The 22839-nt window shown below is 33.4% G+C and overlaps 1 protein-coding gene across 12 annotated transcripts in view; it reads left to right on the top strand.

Annotated features, from left to right (window-relative positions):
* Window positions 1–22839, top strand: part of Scml2 (Scm polycomb group protein like 2) — a 115798-nt gene that overhangs the window by 26982 nt on the left and 65977 nt on the right. For all 12 annotated transcript variants that reach the window (XM_059251585.1, XM_059251579.1, XM_059251581.1 and 9 more), the window contains 6 exons: window positions 1984–2029; window positions 4240–4308; window positions 8150–8220; window positions 8967–9201; window positions 11029–11117; window positions 13708–13951. In XM_059251585.1, the coding sequence (XP_059107568.1) occupies window positions 1984–2029; window positions 4240–4308; window positions 8150–8220; window positions 8967–9201; window positions 11029–11117; window positions 13708–13951 (754 nt within the window). The remainder of the gene's footprint in view (window positions 1–1983; window positions 2030–4239; window positions 4309–8149; window positions 8221–8966; window positions 9202–11028; window positions 11118–13707; window positions 13952–22839) is intronic.

The raw sequence follows: 22839 nt of genomic DNA, 5'->3' as shown, positions 1-22839 counted from the left end.
CTTCAGTTACAGGTCTTGCTAGTTAGCAAAGCTGGCTTCAACTTCATGATTCTCCTGTTTGAGCCTCCTAAGTGCTGGGATCATAGGCATGTTCTCCACTGCTACTTCAGAGTGTGTATCTTCTATCCACATTATACCAAGTACATCATAGGAATTATATCAATATTTGTTAAGTAAATGAATAAATCAAGTCTGGAATCAGATACTTGTATTGAATAAAGAAACATGAAAGCTTTCAGAAAATAGGCTGTATTTATTGATGGTCTCAAAGTACTGGTAGTATTTCAAAAAGCAGAAAAGGAGAAAAGGGTATTCTGTGTACTCAAAATAAGATGAGGAGTCATTGAAACAAGATTTTTGGATTAGTGTATAGAGTGTGTTTGAGTGATATATGTCTGCTAGTTTTGAAATTGTGGAAGATCTTAGTGTTAACCCATAGAAAGCTGTAGACAGAAGTTTCTGTCCCGCCCAGTCCTGCAGCCATTCAGTCCCAAATAAACACACAGAGGCTTATATTAATTACAAGCTGTTTGGCCTATTACTCAGGCTTATAACTAACTAGCTCTTAATGCTTAAATTAACCCATAATTCTTGTCCATGTTTAGCCACGTGGCTTGGTACCTTTTCTCAGTCCAGCATTCTCATCATATTTCCTCTGCATCTGGCTTGTGACCCCGTCTCTCCTTTCCTCTTCCCAGAATTCTTCTAGTCTGGTCTCCCTTCCTATATTTCCTGCTTGGCTACTGGCCAATCAGCATTTTATTAAACCAATAGGAGTAACAAATCATTACAGTGTACAAGAGCATTATCCCACAGGAGAAAGCTCTAATTTTTTTTTCTTAATTGCATAGCCAGTTGAAACAGGACGGTGATTTGGGAGGAAAACAGCCCAGATTATATCTGACATTATATATTATTGTGGTAGAAAAGTACACCAATGACAAAACAATTTGAACAGCTGTGTTACTACACCAGGTAGAAGTGAATGAAAGTATAAACCAGTGAGTATCAAGGGGAAGGGAAATTAGGTGTGTAGTCTATTATTGGCCACTGAGTGAAAGTATAGATGCACAGCTAAGTATTGAGAGAAGTATTGGTATTGGTGAGAGAAAACTATCAGAAGAAGCAAAGTTGTGGGAGTTGAGGCTTTAAATGCAAATAAATCTCTTGGGTTAGAGATATAGAAGTCTTTCTGGGTAACTTCGTAAGTATATTCCCTTAATTACCAAATGATATTCAGTCTATATACCATCACATCATAACAACAGGCATATAGCGTTGACATTCTGTATTGAGATTTTCTGTGCACCTGATATTTTTTATAATGCTTATTCTGTGTTTTATTAATATTTCAATTATGGGCTTGATTGAGCTCTTCTGGTAGAAGGACAGTCTAATAAATATATTTGTTTTAGAGTATGGGACATGTTGAGGACATGCAGGAAAAAAAGTCAAACTAATAGTGGTTTAAATCTATCAGGCCTCCTAATAAGCAATGTGCCCCTAAAGTTAATTTACTTGAATTTTGAGACAGAATATCACTATGTAATCCAGGATGACTTTAAATGTAAGATCCTTCTGCCTCAGCTTCCTGAGTGCTGAGATTATAGGCCTGTACCACAGTACTTGTTTGGCTCTTAACAAGTAATTCTTGTTAGGAGATTTGATTCATGGACTCTTCATTGCATTCATGATTTTTCTACTTCCCACCAACATTACGTGGGCTCTGGTATGGCCTTAAATCGAAAGTCAGTAACTGCCAACCTACCATCATCTCTGATTTACCCTTTCATTTTTGATACCCTAAAATGAAGCCCTATACTTACCTATGTTTCATTAGCAGTTATTACTCATACACTCTTTTCTAGCTAACAGCTACCTTATTTTATTGAAGTGATCTGACTCTGAAACTCATTTTTACTACTATTTCCTCTCAGAAATTTATGGTACTTAAAATAAGGCATTATTTGTTTTCCTTTGTAGGAAAGTAAAGCAGAAGAGAATACCATGGGACAAACAGTGAATGAAGGTGAGATTTGCTTATCTAAAGATAATTTTTAGTTGTTTGTAACAAGTATCTTACTATATATTGAATGAAGGTGAGATTTGCTTATCTAAAGATAAATTTTAGTTGTTTGTAACAAGTATCTTACTATATACTAAACTTGTGAGATAAAGCCTTTAACAAATAACATTAAAGAACTACCTGCTGAGTTATACCCTTTTCCTATCGCATACTGTCTGTTTCTAGTATTTTCCTCCTGGGATTATTTTCTTTTGCATATTTGAAAGAAGAAATCCTTTCTTAGATTTCTCTTTAGACATATTGACAACTGATTAGAGTACAGCATTCTTAGAAGCTTCTTTATATAGAAGATAATCATCAAGTTATGGAGGGACTAAATGGCTCCTAATCTCAATAAACTCTTTGCTACACACTTGGAATTCTTATATTTGTTTCTTGAAGTCATTTTTATTGCCCTTACTTATTCTGTTGTCCCTTAGGGGATTCAAATGAAGTCTTTTTTAAAAAATGATTTTTATTTTTAATTACATGTGTATGTGTATGTCTGTGGGTATGTGCATGTGAGTGAAGTAGCCCATGGAAGACAGAAGAGGGCATCAGATCCCCTAGAGTTGTAGTTTCAGGCAGTTGTCAGCCACCTAAAGTGAGTACTAGGAACCAAACTTGGGTCATCTGCATGAGTAGTAAGTGCTCTTATCAGCTGAGCCGTCTCTCTAGCCTCCAAATAAAATGTTTTTAGTTTTAGGTTTGTTTTTTATTGTTTGTTTTGTGTTTTGTTTTTTGATACTAGAGATAGGTACTTAGAATTTTCCACTCTAGTTTTATAAATAAAACTAAAAGTCTTAGAAGCAACAGAACAGTTCTTAAAATACTCTTTTTACAAAGCCAAGGTAAGAATAGAAATATCCTGGGCTAGGGATGTAATTTTGGCATTAAGAGTACTTGCCTAGCATGTGAAAAGCACTTTTTCAGGTCACCCCAGCAAAAAAAAAAAAAAAGATTGAAAATAGTAGAAAATAGGAATTAAAAAAGAACTAAATAGAATTCAGTTCTTTCAATTGTAAAATGAATGAATAATTCTTTCATCCTGTGTTTCTGTAGGTAGAAATCTGCTTATTGACTCACTAATATGCCACACCTGTATATATTTTGTTGCATTTTATTTGCTAATACATTCTTCACACATTTGCCCTCTCGTTCCTTGTTCAAGTCTTGTATATCTTATTGCTTTTCTTCTGATTACATGTTGAGTGATGAATGCTCTCCTTTAATTTTGTTTAGTTTGTTTGTTGACCTTGGTATAGTATTTATAAATAGATTATTGGTTTCCCTAGAACAAGACCCATGCCATTAGATTTTTGTCATAGATGTTCTTACCATAGAACTATTTAGTAAGTTTTATAAGTGTGTGATTTCTTCAGGTAATTTGAACAGAAGATGGCTATATATTTCTCTAAAGTATTCATATACCTTGAAGAATTTCTTAATCAAAACCTGAAAGACATGTCAATATGGGAACTCGATAAGTCCTGAGATTCAAGCATTCATAGTTAAGATAATGAAGGCAGTTTGAAAAACAGTGATACTGTTGATTATTTGATGATATTAAGAACCTAGAATAATTTTTAGCATTATATTTTATATTTCTTTTATATATACTCAAATTTGAGTGAAGTGGTATGTTTTAGATTTGGTGTCATCTCAAGGATTTTGAGTACTCGTTGAAATATTTAGTTTATCACAGAGAAAAACCTGAGTATTTCATTGAAGTATATTGTACTCTATTCTAGCTGGCATGTGATGTTTTAAACACTTGAAAACATCACTTTACTTCTAGGAAATTATTTTAAGCAGTTTAAGGATTCACCAAAAGTTCATTTAGATTGTTGGCACATTCATTTAACAAATACTTGAGAGCATTCTGTATCCCAGATCCTGGTCTATGTTGTAAGCATATATTACTGAGCAAGACAGACAGACTTAAATACCTGCTTTTATGAAGCTCTCATTTTAGTAGTGAAAAAATACAGTAAAGAAAATGCCCAAGTAAATTATAAAGTGTAGAATACACTAGAAATTGTTAGGACACATAGAAAATGAAGATAATCATAAAATAGGTTCCCATAAATAGGTTCCCATTTAAAAATTAATTTTATAATTTTTGAAGTACTCTTTAAGACTATTCCAATGTTATTTCCTTTCCTTTTGGTTAGAATCAATGGATGCCAAGAATGACAATCAAGAGAAAACTACTCATTCAAGTACATCTTCTGCGCTAAGCAGTAAGTTTTTAAGTAATTTAATACATCATTTTTTTCCTTCAATGTTATAATGAACTCATGTAGCTTCTGGTATAGTATGTATATACTAACTTCCAATACTGTAAAATCTTAGTCATTGAAAGGGCAAACAATTTACTGTGACATTTTAACTTTAATTTTATTTAAAGATGAATTGATAAATGTTGCATGAAATTACAACTGTATATTTAAGTGCAAATTTGTCCAATTATTAATGATAGAAATTTTTCATTCAAAATTATCAGACTTTTTATTTTAAATGTGATTACTTAATCAACTAGGCAATTACATGAATATATTTTCAGGATATAGACCCTGGCATTTCATTTTAGTAATCAGTGAGTGACTGTTCAAGTTAAAGGTTTTGTTTTATTTTAGCTGATGCATCTGTAGTACTTAGGATAATACTCGACACATATTAATGGCTCATGTAATAATCTAGTACCAAACAGAACAGATATGATTCCTGCTTTCTCTGATCTTAAGTGGGCTGGTAGATAGTAAATACCTAATTATAGTTGTAATAAATGCTATGAAGTATGCTGTTTATTAAACTGAGAGACTTCATCTAAGATATTTTCTGCTCATTGTCTTCACATAGCATATGAACCCAAGCCTGGTACTGACTAGTAAAAGACATTATAATTCTGATTCACTACAGAGAAAATCAAAGAGGTTGATAAAAATTATATTCCATGTGCCAGAATGTATTAGACCTAATGTATAAATTAGAATGGAGTAAAGGCTAATATGAAGAAGGACTCCATGAATGTGTGTGTGTGTACAGTAGTCAGATCACACAGTCATGTATTTGCACCCATCTTTTGAAGAGAAAAAAACTTCAGGTTGACTTTTGGTTTCTGGTTAGGAATTCCAACTGTGGTGTTAATGTAGTTGTTAGGTGTGTTAAATCTAAACTATTAAATTTTGGATCCATATGTGTTTTCATTGTGTTAATGGTAGTGATTATCATATGAGAAGCCAAGAACAATTTTGTTAAGGCAAAGTAAGTCTCTCTTTGGTATATACTATAGATTGTCATTGGCTAACAATATGATAGAAAATAATAACGCTAATAGAACACTACTGGATAGGAATTGTTAACAGATTATAGCCATGTCCGATACAAGTGAAGATAGAGTATTTAAATTGTGTTGCTAAGGGTTTGTTGAACATATCTGTAATTCCCATACTTGAGAGACTCAGGTAGGAAGATTGAGTTTGAGGTCAGCCTAGACTGTGTATGTAGCAAGACTTCATCTCAAACAAAATTTTGTGTTGATCAGATACGTTAAATACTTTCTCATTTCATTTAAAACTTCACAGATACTGTTTCAAAGAGTATTAACTCTCTGAGGAGTAAATGGGAAGAGATTTTAGTCATTGTTTTCCTTTTGGGGTATCATAACCTTAACTATATCTTGGTCTTTTTGTTGTTTGTAATTCATGTTTTACTTTGTTCTTTTTTAATGCTCTGTTAGATCATGTGGTATTAGAGCTTCAATTAGAACTGTAGCATTCATGATTGTTAGGAGACAATGGTAATATTTTGACAATTTAATAGTGGACTTGTGGATCTCAGTTTTTACTTCTGACAAAGCTAAGTATTTACACCTTTAGGGACAGTTTTAACATCAATCTTTACAATACACTATTTAGTGCTCATGTGTGTCACTTCATTTAATTCTAAACACATGTGGTACTACCATAGATACTAATTTCAAATACTGTAAAGAAGATAACTGTGGCAGAGAGTGAAATGATGTGCTCAGGGTTATATAATAAGAGGTAGAACCGTAGTGAAAACAGGCAGCTCTACCTCTGAAGTGCATGTTCTTGACACTTTGCTTCATGATTTTCCACACTGTGGTGGTACTCACTTTACATCATCTGGAAGCAGGATCATACTGTAGTTTTAGATCATTGGCTGAGTTTTCATTAAAAATTCTATAATCTTATATATGGCATGTGTACCACACATGCAAAGATATGTAAATACTTATATTTTATGGTATACAAAGGATGGCTCATTCTGACTTGGAGCAGCTAGTTGTGTACATCTTTTCCCATCTTTGTGCTTAATAGCTTTGGTTTGGCCTACTGCAGTCAGCCATGGTGTCAATATTTATATTAGAGAAATCTGCAGATACTTATAGTCAGGTTTTTTATTTGTATTTTCTAGAAAATTGATTGGTAGACAATCTGTGTGTGCAGATAACTGTACTATCCTTTGATGGATGTAATAGTCCTTCCCTTGGGGGAAGTATATTCCAAGATTCTTTTCTGGTAGATGCTTGAAACTGGATAGTAATGTATGCTTTACATACAAATATATAATAATGTTTGATTTATAAATAAGACACAAGAAGAGATTGGCAGCTATTAGCATAAATATCTGGAACCTCAACATACTGTTTTTCTTTCATTGTTGAGAGCTTTCACCTTTCCATTTAATGAAAGAGTAGCCCTTTATGGTTTCTCTCTGGCATATCTGAATTACCAGCATCAGTATTCTTGCACTTTGTGGCCATTGTTAAGTTGAAAGCAAGATAAGATATTTGAACAGTTTGTTACCTTAGCAGGCAGTCTGATGACAAAAGTTGTTACTAAGTGATTAACAGGCTGGTTGCATTCATGGCAGAAGTCTCTTGAGTGGGATAGAGTGTGACTATATGAGATTTCATCACACTACTTACAACAACTGTACAATTTAAAACTTATGAATTATCTCTGAAATTTTCTCTTTAATATTTTGGACTGCAGTTGAATCAAGATAATTGAAATCATACACAAGGGAGGCTGAGAATAAAGAAGTACCACTGCATATCAGAAACTGGTAATGCAGATTCACCTAGGGAAGAGAAGTCAATTTTTAATAGTGTTTAACAAGAATATAAAAAAAAAATTCTGTTGCTGAAAATTAAACTCTGTTTGTGAATATGTATTTTTTTAGTATTTCTAGTCAGTTTGTCAGTTGTTCTGACAGTCTGGCTAGCATAACAAAAGTGTTCAAGCCAGGCAGAGGACACTGCTTTCTGATAGCACTGTCCTATGTCATGAAGACTACATGAAAGAGCGCAGGAAGAATCTATAGATGTACAGCACTAAAATAATCTATTTCAGGGGCTGCACTGTTCAGTTGTTTACTGCTCTGTCTTAACACCATATTCTTGACATTGTGGAGGGAAATTTGATAGCCCATTAAGATCTGCTCTGGTTCTTAGAATTTTCTTTTTGTAAAACATTGCAGTGTTAAAATTCTGTTAGAACACGTACTAAACACCTTTAGTGCCCCATAAAAAACAAAGTACCTTCACATTAATGGATGATAACAGTGTCAACAAAATTGTTGAGCAAATGTGTATTTGATACATGTGCATAGATTTTCTAGTCTATAAAACTTTCCTAGTTGTTTCTAATGCCCACATTTTTTTGCAGTGTAAAGTATTGAACTTTGGGCCTCTACTTCTACTTCACACTCATAGCCCATTCCTTCAAAATCACTCTGCTTTAGTCCACAGTTCATTGAGAGGATATGGATTATAATTTCCATTAGGACCATCATTATCAGGAAGTTGCTTTTACTTCTGTGCATAATCAAATGTAAACTGAGAAGTTTGAACTGGTTTGTAGAAAGTATTGTTTCCATTTTTTTAAAAATTTTTGAGATTATAATGTAATAACACTTTCCCCTTTCCTTTACTCCCTTCAAAAACCCTCCCATATTCCTCCTTTTTCTATGTATGGATTAAAACTTACTTTATTCAGAAAAAAATCTTATTATATACTCCAAACCCAGCCTATTTTGTATGTTTTTTTCCAGATAATTTTAACTGGGACAAGTATTTGAAAGAGACTGATTCTGTAAGTGCACCTTCAGAATACTTCAGACAGGTATGCCAAAATTCTCCTGAGACTTTGTACAGTAATGTATAGCATTAACTTGTGGTAGGGTATCTGTGTAGTTTCAGGATTCTGGTAGTATGAGGAGAAGGTGGGATTATGTTTGTGCCACTCAAAACCAAATGTCCTGTTTGCAGTTATTTTGTTTGATATACTAAGCCCTTAAAATTGCCCATATAGAGGGAAAGACAGAAATAGCAAATATAAGAAATGTGATAACCCTGGACTGAGAAAACTTATAGAACAGATGCTATATAAGATTGCTAGAACGAGAAGAATGAAAATATCCAAAATAATTTAAGTATCAAGATATGGCACAGAGTTGCTGGAGTACAAGGTGGATAGAGGCACTATGGGATCAAGGTTAAAGGTGTGTAGGGGTGTTTGACGTGTGCTGAAGAATTTAACTTTATCATAGACTTTGATATGATTTCTAGTTTGCTCATTTCAAGGGGAATAGCTTAATGGGATTCTTAATTTTTAAAGTCTTTCAGGATGTATTTTATAGTCTATATTTGGGTTTCTTGGATATGCAGATGAGTGAGACTAGTGATAGCCAGCGTTTTTATACTGCATGTCAGTCAAAAGGGAAACTTCGCCTTGAGCTTTGTAACACTGACCTCATTCATCTGCTGTGACTCTACCTAAAAAATGTCTCCTAAGTATTTTGGTAACATAATTTGCCATCTGTTTTTCTTATAGTTCATGCATTTTAACACAGTGTTATTTATATATAGTCTAAGACTCCACCAACTAATGAATTCCAAGTTGGTATGAAATTGGAAGCCCGTGACCCTCGCAATATTGGTTCAGTGTGTGTTGCTTCTGTTATTGCAACTACTGGTGCCAGATTACGTTTACGACTGGATGGTAGTGACAATAAGAATGACTTTTGGAGACTTGTTGATTCATCAGACATACAGCCTGTTGGGACATGTGAACAGGCAGGAGATTTACTTCAACCTCCACTGGGTAAGGATAAACAGTTCTTGAAATACCATAGTCTTACACTATAGTAAGCTACTCACTAGAGGTGGCTTGAAATGTCCTTTTAAATATCACTTAGGCCTTCTTCTATGTATATGGCCAGGGAGTTACTGTAGAGGATACATGATTAGAGAGGAACTCAGTACCATGTCACTTGCATACATACTACACAAGTGTGCTGAAAGGCCTCATTTTGAACAAATGTTCGAGTAATCTTCAAATTTAAAATACCATAAGTAGCTTACTTATATCATACATATAAATTCAGAAACTCTTCTAGAGAAGAAGTCTGCAATATTTCATATGAGTGACACACCTTGATACTTTCCACTGAGCCACTCAACACTTTCAGTGTGAGGATGAGGATAGGAAGACTGTGGGATTCTACATTATGAGAGGAGTATAAGAATCAGTACTTTTTAGTTATTGAGACAGTTCTTTCTTTCATTCCTAACCATTAGACACCGAGGAACCTATACTGTTAGGCATAGAAAAAGATGAGAGAATGGAAATTTTAGCAAAGGGTTTAAGTTTAAGCACATGTAGTGTTTCGATGGGCCATGTGTTTAAAATGTGAAAAGGTTATGACATATTTTGGAAGAAACTCTTTTTAGAACTGAGGAATATCTGTATAATCTGTAGAAAATAAGTGATTAGTTTATTTGGTCATCATTCTAAATTCCCAGTGAATTTCAAATGTTAGTTTTCATGTTCTTTACAATGCTTAAAATAAGAAATAATGTAAAACTCAGAATGAATTTTCCTTATTAGTGACATATTTCCCAAGACTCACTAATACAGAATACTGAGAATAATTCCTTTAACAGATTCGTTAATTAAAATGATTTAGTTTAAGGGCTGGGGTGCAGCCCAGTGATAAGAGCACATACTTAGCATTCACAAAGAGCTGTATTCAATTCTTGTTACCAAAGATTAGTTTAAAGTAATTTTAAAGGGGACACAGTGAAGCTTAGTGACAAGATGCTTGCCTAGCAGCCCCCTTTCATTGGTTTTTAAACCACTCAGAGGTAGGTTTGGTTTTTCTTTTTTTTCTTTTCTTTCCCCCCTTTTTTTTTGAGACTGGATCTTAGTAATTTAGCTCAGGTTGGCTTTGAACTATTGATCCTCTTGCTTCAGCTTCCGAAGTATTGAGATTACAGATATGTGCCACTACACAAAAAGTACTTTTTAATTTTTCCTTCTTTTTCTTTTACACTTATTTATTGGTGTGCGTGTGAGTGTGTACACACACATGTGTCACAGAACACATGTGAAAGTCAGAGTACAACTTGGGGAAATCCCTTGTCTTCCTTGTACCATGCTGGTCCTAGGTATCAAACTCAGGTGGTCAGGCTTGGCAATAAGCACTGAGTAACAACCATTCCATCCATTTCCACGATCACCATCTGTTTTCCTAGTTATGTTTTGGGGAATTTCAGTAAAAGTTTATTTGTGGATGACTTGGTCGGTCTTAACATTTTTGTATGTATTGACTGTTATATAGAGCTGTGTTGCCAGTGATTCACTTGCACCCTTATCTTAGTAAATGTATCAACTGTTATTATGGCCTGTCCCCAACATAAGTGTGTTTGTTGGCAAACCCTAGTCAATGGCTTCTCTAAAATGAAAGTTTCTGGTTCCACTTTGACATTGTTGTCAGACATCAGAGTGATGGCTGTAGCTACAAGAAGATTCATCTCCTTTTACTCAAGTCCTTAGAAAGTCATTCTCTGAAGAGGATATGTGACTATAACCTGTTTGTTCTCTATTACTGTAGTTTCACAGGTTTTTCATATCTAATTTATAAAACAGGGTACAGAATGAATGTTTCATCATGGCCCATGTTTTTACTACGGACACTAACTGGATCTGAACTGGCCCCTGCAGTGTTCTTTAAGAAGGTAAGAAAAGCATTACAAGGCTTTGCCCTGGAGGAGATGGGAATGGGGGGCAGGCTGGGGGGGAAGGTGAGGGGGGCGGGAGGGGGGAGAACAAGGGAATCCGTGGCTGATATGTAAAATTGAATTGTATTGCAAAATAAAAATTAAAAAAAAATTTCTGTCCCCTAGAACATGATTTTAATTTTTTTAATGGGACTGCTTAATACGTTGTCTTTTCCTATATGGGAAAAAAGTTGTTTTTTTTTTTAAATTGCAGGTTGGCAAATACTGAGTTAGTTTGTTAGACCACTATAACAAAGTGGAGTAGCTTACATAATAAAAAATGTTTCCCACAGTTTGGAGGGTAGAACAAGAATTAGGGTGCTTTGAAGGCTGATTTATAGTTGTCCATTTTCTTGTGTACTTTTATGGCCTCTTCTCTGTGTGTGCATACCTACTGAGTCTCTTCCTCTTATTATTACACCACACCAGTCAAATTGGATTAAGGGACTGTTTTCGAATGTATTCATATTGGTAGTACTTTAACAGAAATTTGTGTTAGAAGAGACACCACTCAGTTCATTATAGCAACTATAGTTCCTATGAGTTCATGAGTCTACTAGTCCTGTCACATCCAGAAATATTCTGTTTTGCTCTGGTTCTCCCTGATCTCTGGCTTTTAGAATCTTCCTGCCTTTCTTTTCTACAATGATTCCTGAGCCTTGTGGTGATAACATGGTGTGATATGGTTATCCCATTCATAACTAAGAACATTTATTCTCTGCACGATGACCAGCTGATTAACAGTTTCCTTTTAGTACAGAAGCTTTTTAAATTTCATGAAGTCAAAATTGCTGATTGTTGTATTTATTCCTGGATGACTGTAACCCTATTTAGAAAGTCTTTACCTAATACTGAAGTGTATTTCCTACTTTTTCTTCTAGAAGTTTTAGATCTATCATTGAGATTTATGATTCATTTGGCATTGATTTGTGTGCAGCTTGAGAGAGAAGTGTAGCATGAGTCTTAAAAGTTCTTATAATAAAATCAAACCTGAGGCCAGTTATTGGGGTCAATGCTGGTAGATCAGAGAGACAGAACAAGCCACAGCTATCTCACCTTGCCGGATCCTCAGCTGGTCTTGTCTCCTCAGACTGGAGGCCTCTGTGTCCTCAACCCAATGACTCTCAGCTGAACTGTGTTGCTCTAAAGCCTGAAAGCTTAACCAGCCAAATGCTTAACCAGCCAAATGCTTCCAGTTTCTGGTCCTCACGCCTCATAAACTTTTCTGTTTTCTACCACCACTCCCTGGGATTAAAGGCTGCTTTCTGGGATTAAAGGCGTGAGTCACCATGCCTGGCTGTTTCCAATGCAGCCTTGAACTCACAGAGATCCAGAGGGATTTCTGTCTCTGGAATGCTAGGATTAAAGGCGTGTGCTACCACTTCCTAACCTCTATGTTTAATATTGTGGCTTTTCTGTTCTCTGAACTTAGATAAGTTTATTAGGACACACAATATTTTAGGGAACACAATACCACCACAGAGAAGAATCAAATTTTCTTCTTCTATATGTATATAGGTAGATTTCTCAATACAATTTGTTTAAATAGCTATCTTTTCTCTAGGGTATGTTTTTGGCATCTCTGTCAGAAATCAGGGAGTTGTAGTATGTGTAATTATACCTGGCTCTTTAGCGCTCTTCCATTGATCACTATGTCTGCTTTTGTCCTGATGCCATGCTGGTTTTACTACTATGGCTCTACCCTGTAACTTGAAATCAGCAATAGTGACACCCCCACCAGTGTTTTTTTTTTCATTGTTCAGGATTGTTTTGCCTATCTCTAGGGTATTATTTTGGGCTTCAATATGAATTTTAAGATTGATTTTTCAGTTTCAGTACAAAATGTTTTTGAAATATTGGAGATTACACTGAATCCATAGATTGTTTTTGGTAGGATAACCATTTTCATATTATTAACACTACCATTCCATGTGCATAGGAGGTTCCCCCTTCTTGAGTCATCTTCAGTTTTTTTCTCCAATGTTTTAAAATTTTTTTTTACTGTAGATGGCTAGATTTATTTAAACATCAGTTCTGGAGATTAGAAGTCTGACATGAAGGTGCAGACGGGACTTCTAATGCTTCCTACATTTCCCAGCATGGTCTTTCTGGTCATCATGCTTTTCAACAGCCTTACTGTTTTGTAACTGGCTTCCAAAGCCCTTCCTATTTTTATCTCTTCAAAATAAAATCTCTCCTTTGATATTCTAACTCTTCTTTCCTGGAGTCAGAGGGGAAACCTTTTAAAGTGATACTTCCCTGGAAGCAGTATTTAATATTTTTGCTAGTCAGTGAATCTTAAATTTCTGCCACATGATAGAATTTCTTGTATGAGTGGATGGATCAGGCTAATTTTGTTTCCTTCTAGATTCTTGGCTCTGCAGGAAAAAAGTGAAATGTTAAAAGAATAGTTTGTGATTTTCAAGAATACTTTTCTTCCTGATAAATGTGAAATTTTTTTTTGGTTACTAAGGATTATAAAAGAACACACTAAAAAGATAGTTCTTAATGTATCTTAATTGTGACAAATTTAAAAATGTTTTTGTAGGAACCACCACCGCCACCCCTAAATAATTTTAAAGTTGGGATGAAGATTGAAGCTGTTGATAGGAAAAACCCATTTTTGATCTGTCCTGCCACAATTGGAGATGTCAAAGGAGATCAAATTCATATTACTTTTGATGGGTGGAGTGGAACATTTGATTACTGGTGCAAATATGACTCCCGGGACATCTTCCCAGTTGGATGGTGTTGCCTCACAGGAGATATATTGCAGCCACCAGGAAATATTGGTAAGCTAATATCTAATTATATGTTGTGTTATTTTAGATTGTATTTTGATGGCATTGTGCTTAGTAGTGGTGATATTAGGACTTGATGCCAAATTAGAATGGCAGGTAGACCAGTAATAACATTCTCTAGTCTAAGTACTAGAGATGATGCAAGTTTCAAATTAGGATAATTAGAATTCTTGAGAGCTCCCTAGGCATTTTATGTTTCATTTCATGCTAAGAATATTGTCAAAGCCAAAAGTCACATTTAGAATGTTAGAACCATGTTGTTATAAACATTGGATGTGTTTAGGAGATTGTTATATTTAAAATTACTTTTGTAATTACTATTCAATTAAAATGTATACATGAGTTCTGGGGATATAGCTCAGTGGAATGAGTGCGTAGCATGTAGAAGGCTCTGGATTCTATTCTCAACACCAAAGCCTTTTAAAAACATTTGCACATGGTATTTCATTAGTCACATCTCAACCATAATTTTAAAAGTTGGACAAAATAAGTATTTAAATATATTTTTTTCTGTTTCTATTTTAAAGATAAACTGATACTTTGATATTCTCAAGTAAAATCTATATGCGACTATAGCTTCTGTGGAAGCTGTTGTAGATTTCTGTTCAGTCATTATACTGTTCATCATTTGTAATGGTATTTCTAGATTGAATACTGTGATCATGTAGATACCTTCTTTCAGAGAAATGTCTCCAAAATATCAGAGTTCCTTGGCAACTCATTCAAGGGCTTAAGCAAGCCTGATGTGGTCTTTGAAATAACCACTGCTGAGATATATTGGCCTTGAGTTTAGTATAAATTTACTGATGGAATCAAATGTAAACAATTAAAATTTACCTCACTAAATGCTATCTGTATCATAAAAAGAAAGATAAAATAAGTAGGTAAAGAATATAGAGGAGGTTAGGGGCTAGGAAAGGGCTTATAGGTATGTTATTTTTGTAACTAACTGCTATTGAAGTCTTCTGTGATTTAACACATCTCATTATAGTACAGTAATACATATCAGTTTCTTGCTGCTATATCTAGCAGGTAGATGTTAGTGGTTAATTTTGGTAAATAGTTCTGTTACACAGATCTATATATGATACTAAGGTAGCCAAGGCATAGTAAATCTTCCCTCATGAAATTGACCTTTTAGTGAAGAGAAACGGACTGAGGGATAAACCTGTTAAAAATTACAAAATTAGAAATGTATGGTAAATATGGAAGTAGCTCAAACTCTGGAGAGAATGGTGATTGAGTAAAGAAAAGCCTCAGAGAAAAAAACATGACTATTGAGAGAGGAGAAGTAATTTGCTATGCAGAATGGTACTGTAGGCAGGGTAGACATATCACAGGTATAAAATTTGAATTTACTCTGAAAACAGATGAATTTTGCTTAAGACATGGTTAGTTTGGAATGTGTGAATAAGAATGTTATTACCCTTGAGTACCTTCTTTTTCTTCTACATTGAGCTACATTTCCAACCTCATGGTGGTGGGTCTGGTTATGTTTTTGTGGTGATAGAAATCATACCCAGGGCCTCTTTATATGAATTATGTCCATAATCCCTTTTGGCTTTTTTCTTTGTGTAATAAAAAGAATATACTTGTACATCACTTTGTGCTTTAACTTTCAGTTTGAAAGAGATTATCCTGAATATTCTACTTCCTTGCTTATTTTTGCATACTCTTATTGTGACTGTGTAGATGATCCCTAACTTCGGATGACTACATTTACAAGTTCTGTCAGTACAATTCAGTGAAAGCAATAAATATTCAGGAGAAACCATACTTTGAATAGTAAATTTTAATAAATTTCTAGTCTAGTAATATGTGATAAAATATTTTATTACGCTAGGTACTGGCAGTGGACAACAAGGCGAAAAACAAATGCTTTGATAGTAGATATGTTTCTTTTGTATGCTGTGTTTATGTTTTCACAATTGATTGAAAAATGCCCATATGTATCTCTTACATTCATATACTTTGTGATATTTACTTTGAGTACAGTTTTTAATAAATTAAGATACCCAATATTTTATTTTAAAATGGGATTTTTGCTAAAGTTAAATGATTTTACAAAGCAAATATAAATGTTCTGAGCATGTCTTAAGATAAATTAGGTTTAAGTTAAAGCTATGATATTCAGCAAGCAGTGTATCAAATGCATTTTGATTATCAAAATGCAATCCCATCATAACTTGAATAACACATATACTCCTGTGTAAAATATATCCTACAAATTGCAGTTTAATTCTACATGCATTCCATCATATGGCTGTACATAATTGAGTTAACTAAATTTCTGTTTTGTTAGATATTGAAGTACTTTCACATTTATGTTATTAGACTAGATGCTATAAGTACTTTTATGTACATATACTTGCATTTTCCATATTTCATACAGTAATTTTGCTGAAGTAGAGAATGTGTTTTTAAGCTAAAAAATTGTATTTCAGGAAGAGATATATATTACCCTCTGAATTTGGTAAAATATTTTTCTCTATCCTTCCCAACCTTGGGAAAAGTCTTTCTAATTTCATTATTTTTACATTTTTCATTCCATAATTTGCTAATGAGTTTAAAGCTTTTTCTTTCCATAAGTTTTGGATATTAATATTCCTTTATAATTGTCTACTAATCACCTTTTTCTCATTTTTTATCTTAGAATACTACTTTTTTTAAACTAGTTTGTCTGTTTCATTTATTGCACAGCTTAAACCCATGTCCCCCAATTAAAATTATTTTCCTCAGTCATTTGATTTTTAACATTATAGTCTTTTTTCAACTAACAAAAGTCTTTATTGACTTAATAATTTAAGGGCCTTACTTTTAACTGTTTTCAAAAGGCATAAATAATAGTAAGATAATCAGATTTTGTAAAATTAAAATTTTATATTCATTTTGAGTATTTCTTAAATATACTATAAATGTTTTTGAACTTATAAACAATTTCTTTTTCATAGCACTTAAAACTTGAAAAATAATCATTAAAAGCAATAAAGTTGCAGTGAAACATGAATACTACTTGTTTTAGAGAACAGTAATAAAGTTTAATTTGCTTTAAAACTTCTTCCATTTTTTTAAATTCTGAACATTTCTGTGATCAGAAATAATGGAGTTTTTAATTGGGCTTTGCAGGGGTTAGTAAATATATGCTTTTTTCTTATTTATCCACATTTTCTTTTCCAGGCTCTTGTTACGAGCCTGTCCTCTTTCAAAGCTTATTGTGACGTCACAACTGATCAGATTTCTTTGCAAGACTGTCAATACAGGGTATCTAGTGAAAAAGGTAGCAGAGCTGCATACGTGTTGCTGTGTCTTTAGCAACTTGGAGGAGACAGTCCTATAATTGAAAGCAGGGCCTATTGCGATTTTCTTTTAACAATTTATTTGACCTCGCTGTTTTCTTTTTTTCAGTTTCTCACACTCCCATATCTTCTTTGTAAATCTCAGTTGCCTTTTAGATCATTCATATACTGATAGAAATTTAATGATTCCTTATAAACTATCATTTATTTTTCTCATATTGCCCTTCCCATGTCTCCAGCATGTTATGGAACTTCATCACCAGTCATTACAAATATATAATACAGGAAGGAACAAACAGGATATGCCAGTAATTTAGGATCATGACTGGAATGACCCCCTTTTTTAATATATGAAGATATTTTTCTTTCTTTTTTGAATGGGGATATACATTTGTCATTTGAGGCATTCATAAGAATAAAATTTGTTTAAAAAAGTGCCTCAGGGGCTGTAGAAATGGCTCAGTGTTTAAAAGCACTGGCTGCTCTTCCAGAGGACTTGGGTTTTATTCCCAGCACCTATATATCAGCTTACAACCTTTTGAAATACCAGGCACAGGGTATCTGATAACCCTTAGGTCTGCTGAAGGCACTATGCATGGCGTACACATTATGCATAGAAATACATGCAGGCAAAACATACACATAAAATAAAAATTAATTAATTAAAAAATTTTGCCCCAGTAATTTTCCTAAGATTATGAAATTATTCAGTCTTTAAGAAATAGTTCCATTGTAAATGTTTTACTTTGCTTTAACAATCCTTAAGTACTTTAAACATAAACTATGTAAATTAAATTTGAACTTAAATAATTTCTAAAACAATGAATTTTTAATATTTAGCTACATATTTATATATTATTGATTATAGTAATTATCTTCAGTTGTGTGACGTTGTCTTGTGCTTACAGATATTGTTCTTATGCTGGTCTACTAGTCATCTGTGTTTGGGGTTATATCACTTTAGGTGCTGATTTTTTTAGTTTATCTTTTCTTGGATGGATACTTTTTGGATGTTTTTTCCTCTCGCTTTCTGTTTCCTCTCTGGTCTTTTGGTCTGAGTGACCAATTGTAACATTATGTACTAGCATAAAGAGCAAAAAGCAAACTGTCACATGATTTGGGTCTGTAAAGTTGCAGGATCTCTAGGGTATGGAGGAATTTCTTCTAAGAGGAACTGTGGAGAGGGGTAGATCCAGCAAGGTGTAGCTATGTATTACTATTTAATTTGCACCATTCCTAAGGTTAAAGTAAAAGAAAAATGAAGTAGATCTTAACCATAATTATCTTTGTATTATTTGCTATTTCTTTGAATGTTTATTTTATACTTTCATGCAGGAGTGCATAAATACTTAGGTTTTTCTTCTTAACTAAAGCTCTAAAGGAGTAGATTTTGATAATCTAAATTTGATCTTCTAAAAATGTGTAGCTGATTCTTTTATGTAGTCTTCCCTTATTTTGGAAAAGTAACATTCAGCATTTTTCTTCTTAACTGTTTCAAAGTTTGTCTCTTTGGAAGTATTTCACACCTTTAATTTGCAAATAAGAAACAGCTTTATTTTCTACTTTTTTATTACCCCCCTACACACACACATCAAAACATTTAAGTTCTGTTTTCTTTGTTCAAAGGAGTATGTATGTTCTACAACTTATGCTTTACCTATCTAAATTTCAAAATTAAGATTTTTGTACATTTTAAACCATGTAGTTATCAACTTTATTATTGTAGGACTGTGTGTGTTTAGTTAAAAACTACATTAAGTAGTTTTCTGTTAGGTGTATCAGATACTAGTAGATGTTCATATAATGAAGGGTGTAAAGAGTTCAAAATAGACTTGATCATAATAATTATATGTACATATAAAATTCACAGAAAAAAGTTTAAACAAAATTCAATGTGCCAGTCTTACTGACTGACATTCAAATACTCATTTGTATTTTTGCTCTTTGTGTGATTTGTAATGCAGTAGAGATTAATATACTTAGTACACTGAACATTCTTTTTGTTATGTATGAATGAAATAGCTAGAGATGCTATGAACCCAGAAAGGCATGAAATCTAAAACATGATTATTTTCTGTCTTATATGAGCGGCTTGGACCAAGTGTTTCACTTGTGTGAATGAGAAAGCTATTATGATGCAAAGAAGTAGCTTGGAATAAATAAAAAGGCTTTTCTCTGATTTAAATATTTCTTGCTAAATATTACAGTAATTACAAGCAGTGCTTAGACTTTGAAATCTTCTTTGGTTCTGTGCTATGATGTATTTTAGCAGGATTCTCTTAAGGCTATTAAAAATGCCTTGGTTAAAGGAACATGCAGTACAAAAGGATAACTTTCTCGACAGACACAATGGATTGGTAGTTAGATTTTGCGTATCTTTTCATTTCTTTCCAAATTCTCTGACCCAGGGTAACCTTTGGTCCTTCTTGGAGGGTGAAAATGAAGGGAGTTTGAGCAGGTGACTGATGATCCCTTTCTCAACAGCTCACAGACAATATACAAATTACGTTACCAGCCCCCTTTATCTATTCCCTTCACTCCTCCCTCCTTAAATCAACAATGCAAATAGCTCCATCCCCATTTGCTAGAAATACAGGCTTGCTCAGGCAACATGGGCTTTGTTGTTGAGTCCTTTTCTCCAGAAATACAGTTTTAATCCTGGTTAGAAAGAGTAAGGCTATGAAGTGGAACCTAAGTCATCTTAATGGTAAATACAGCAGCAGCTTGTCACTCTGGGGTATTTATAAAGGTAGGAATTGTCTTTATATTGCAACTAAAATCTGGTTAAAGAAATCTATTGTCTGCTTTGTTAGTTTTTGTGCACTACATATACCAAAGACTTTAGACAGTCCTGTTTTAAATATTACTTATTGATACTTTTAGCGCTATTATTTGAATAGTCACATTCAAAAGTTGTTTTTAAAATGCGTGAAAATTTAAAATTTAAAATGCAGGAAAAATTCAGTCTTTGCTTATTTCTACCATAAAAATGCTTGTATTTTTTTAAAGCAAGGAAGAATCTGATTATAAGTAATATTTAATTATTTAGATGAGCAGTTTATAATGAAAGTATAATTTTTCTCTTAAGTTTTAGGACTATGCCCATAAATAATTTTCCACTGACATTGAATGAGACTTACTAAAAAACTTTATGCTATGGAAATATGAATAACATTTTGCTGGTTATTACATCAAAACATTTAAATTTTTTTGTGTGTGTGAAATTTGTAGCAGTTCCTGCTGTGATTATTTTGAACAACATAGTGGAAGTCAGTGTTAGAAATTATTCAGGAAGTAAAAAGATACTATGATTTAAAATTCAAGTGATTTTTTTTTCAAAGCTTATATTGTTAAATGAATTTCCGATTGACCTAAAACTGCTTTTGTGTGTGTGTGTGTGTGTGTGTGTAATTTCTTCTGAAAATATTAAAGATTAGAGCTATTGTACTTTTTTAATACTGTCAAGTATATATTAGTGGCAGTTGTGAAATAAAATAGTCACCATGGAAAATATTTCCCCAGAGAGCTGAAGGGAATAGTTTACAATGCTTCTGTAATTTATAAACAGAAAACTCATATGCTTTTAAAATGTGACTCTAAAGCCCTTCTAAATTCTGATTGTGATTTCTTGTTTATTGATTTTTTTACTTCTTTACTAGGCTGAATATTTATGAGACACAATTATATAATGGGACTGAAAAAGCATGTAAATGTTGTTAGATCTAATTTTAATTTAGTATAGAATGTATGCCAAGGGGGAATAAAGACACTTTTGTTTTTGTTTTTCAAGGACAAGATCTTATTCTAATATAGGCTAGACTTGAATTTACAGCTGTTTTTCTGTCTCGCTCTCTCTCCCCCCAGTGCTGGGATTATAGGCCTCAATAACCATTCTAGATTTTTTCCTTCTGTAACTTTTAAAAATAACTTAAACCCACAAGCCAAGTTTTGAAATAGGAGTGAATCAAAGCTATAGATAGAGCCTTTAAATATAGTTCATTTTTGCTTTAGTTATCTAGGCATAATGTTTTAAATCTCTTAGAAATGGCATGTAATTGCTTCTCAAATGACAGTGCTATATTTGATACCTTCCAAAGTAAAGTCGTTTAGATGAATCCTTGGTTTTCTGAATGGATCATTTCCTTTTAAATAGGAGTCACCTTTTATTATGTGTTTAGATATTTTTAGTACTGGAAAATGTGTGGTTGATTCTTAGAGAGAAATCTATTTGGGTCATCAAAGAGACTCAGGAAAGATGATGGAGGAGCTAAGGTCCAGACTTGTTAATATCGTGGAGTATAGGTGATAGATAAATGAGCAATTAGTGTAAATCTTCAGAAATTGATGCAAGACCCACCAAGTTTTAAAATAGAAACTGGGACAGTTACCACTAAATTTTAGAAACATTATTTTCCTTGTAGCTAGTTCTTTGTCCTTGTTACAACCAGTTTGTAAATAATAAATATTTAAAAATGGAAAAGTTAGGAGACAAAAAAAATGTCTTTTTTTCTTCTTGGGGGCACTGTGTAGGAAAGTAGAAGACAGTGGGAAAATGGTATCTAGAAGTCTAAATGATGACACAGGGAGAATTATAAGTGGAAATCTGTGGAATTGGATGGCTGAAACATAACAGAGAACACCTATTCTTTTAATAGAGGTAGCATTGTGTGTTTGTTAGAATTCAACTACCTGGACAACAAAGAGGAATTTTCCTTTATGGAATGACAAGTCAGGCAAGTCCTTTTTGAAGGATTTCTACTTAATATAATTAATCTACACTTGAATTCTGAAATTGCTTGAGACTGAGGTGTAGATTATTGTGTATTAGTTTTGAGGACACTAAAGATCACTGCTGACATGCAGTGAAACTGTATAAATATCTGTTATTTTTAGTTCATTCATAGATAGTCATCCCTCAGTATCCTGAGGGGATTGGTTCCATGGCCTCTAGAGATAACAAAATACAAGGATGCTCAAATCCTATGTAAAATGGTGGAGTATTTGTATATAACCTATTTATACCATCCTTTATATTTTTTTATTATTATTATTATTATTATTATTATTATTATTATTATTATTATTTTGTGTTTTTTTTTGAGACAGCATTTCTCTGTAGTTTTGGTGCCTGTCCTGGATCTTACTCTGTAGACTAGGCTGGCTTTGAACTCACAGAGATCCTCCTGGCTCTGCCTCCCAAGTGCTGAGATTAAAGGGGTGCGCCACCACCGCTCAGCCTCCATCCTTTATGTTTTAAATTGTCACTAGAATACTTTAACCTGGTCCAATATAAGTGCTATGTAAATAGTTGAATCATTTAAGAAATAATGACAAGTCTGTATATGTTCAGTAATAATAGAGTTTTTTTCTTAGCATTATCTATCCATCGGTGGTCAAATCTACAGATTTACTATAGGGCCAGCTATATGACTATTTAAGGGGAATGTTATGCTTTATCAAGTATTTTTTTTCTTTAGAATAGCTGACTCTGTTATTTACAGAAGTGGTTAGATTATTCATCTTTTTTTTGAGGCATTTCGCATTTTTAATTACAAATTGGTATTTATTATAGAACATTCAGAA

This window comes from Peromyscus eremicus, chromosome X, assembly GCF_949786415.1.
Source record: "Peromyscus eremicus chromosome X, PerEre_H2_v1, whole genome shotgun sequence".
Lineage (NCBI taxonomy): Eukaryota > Metazoa > Chordata > Mammalia > Rodentia > Cricetidae > Peromyscus > Peromyscus eremicus.
This window is presented reverse-complemented; position numbering and strand designations above follow the sequence as displayed.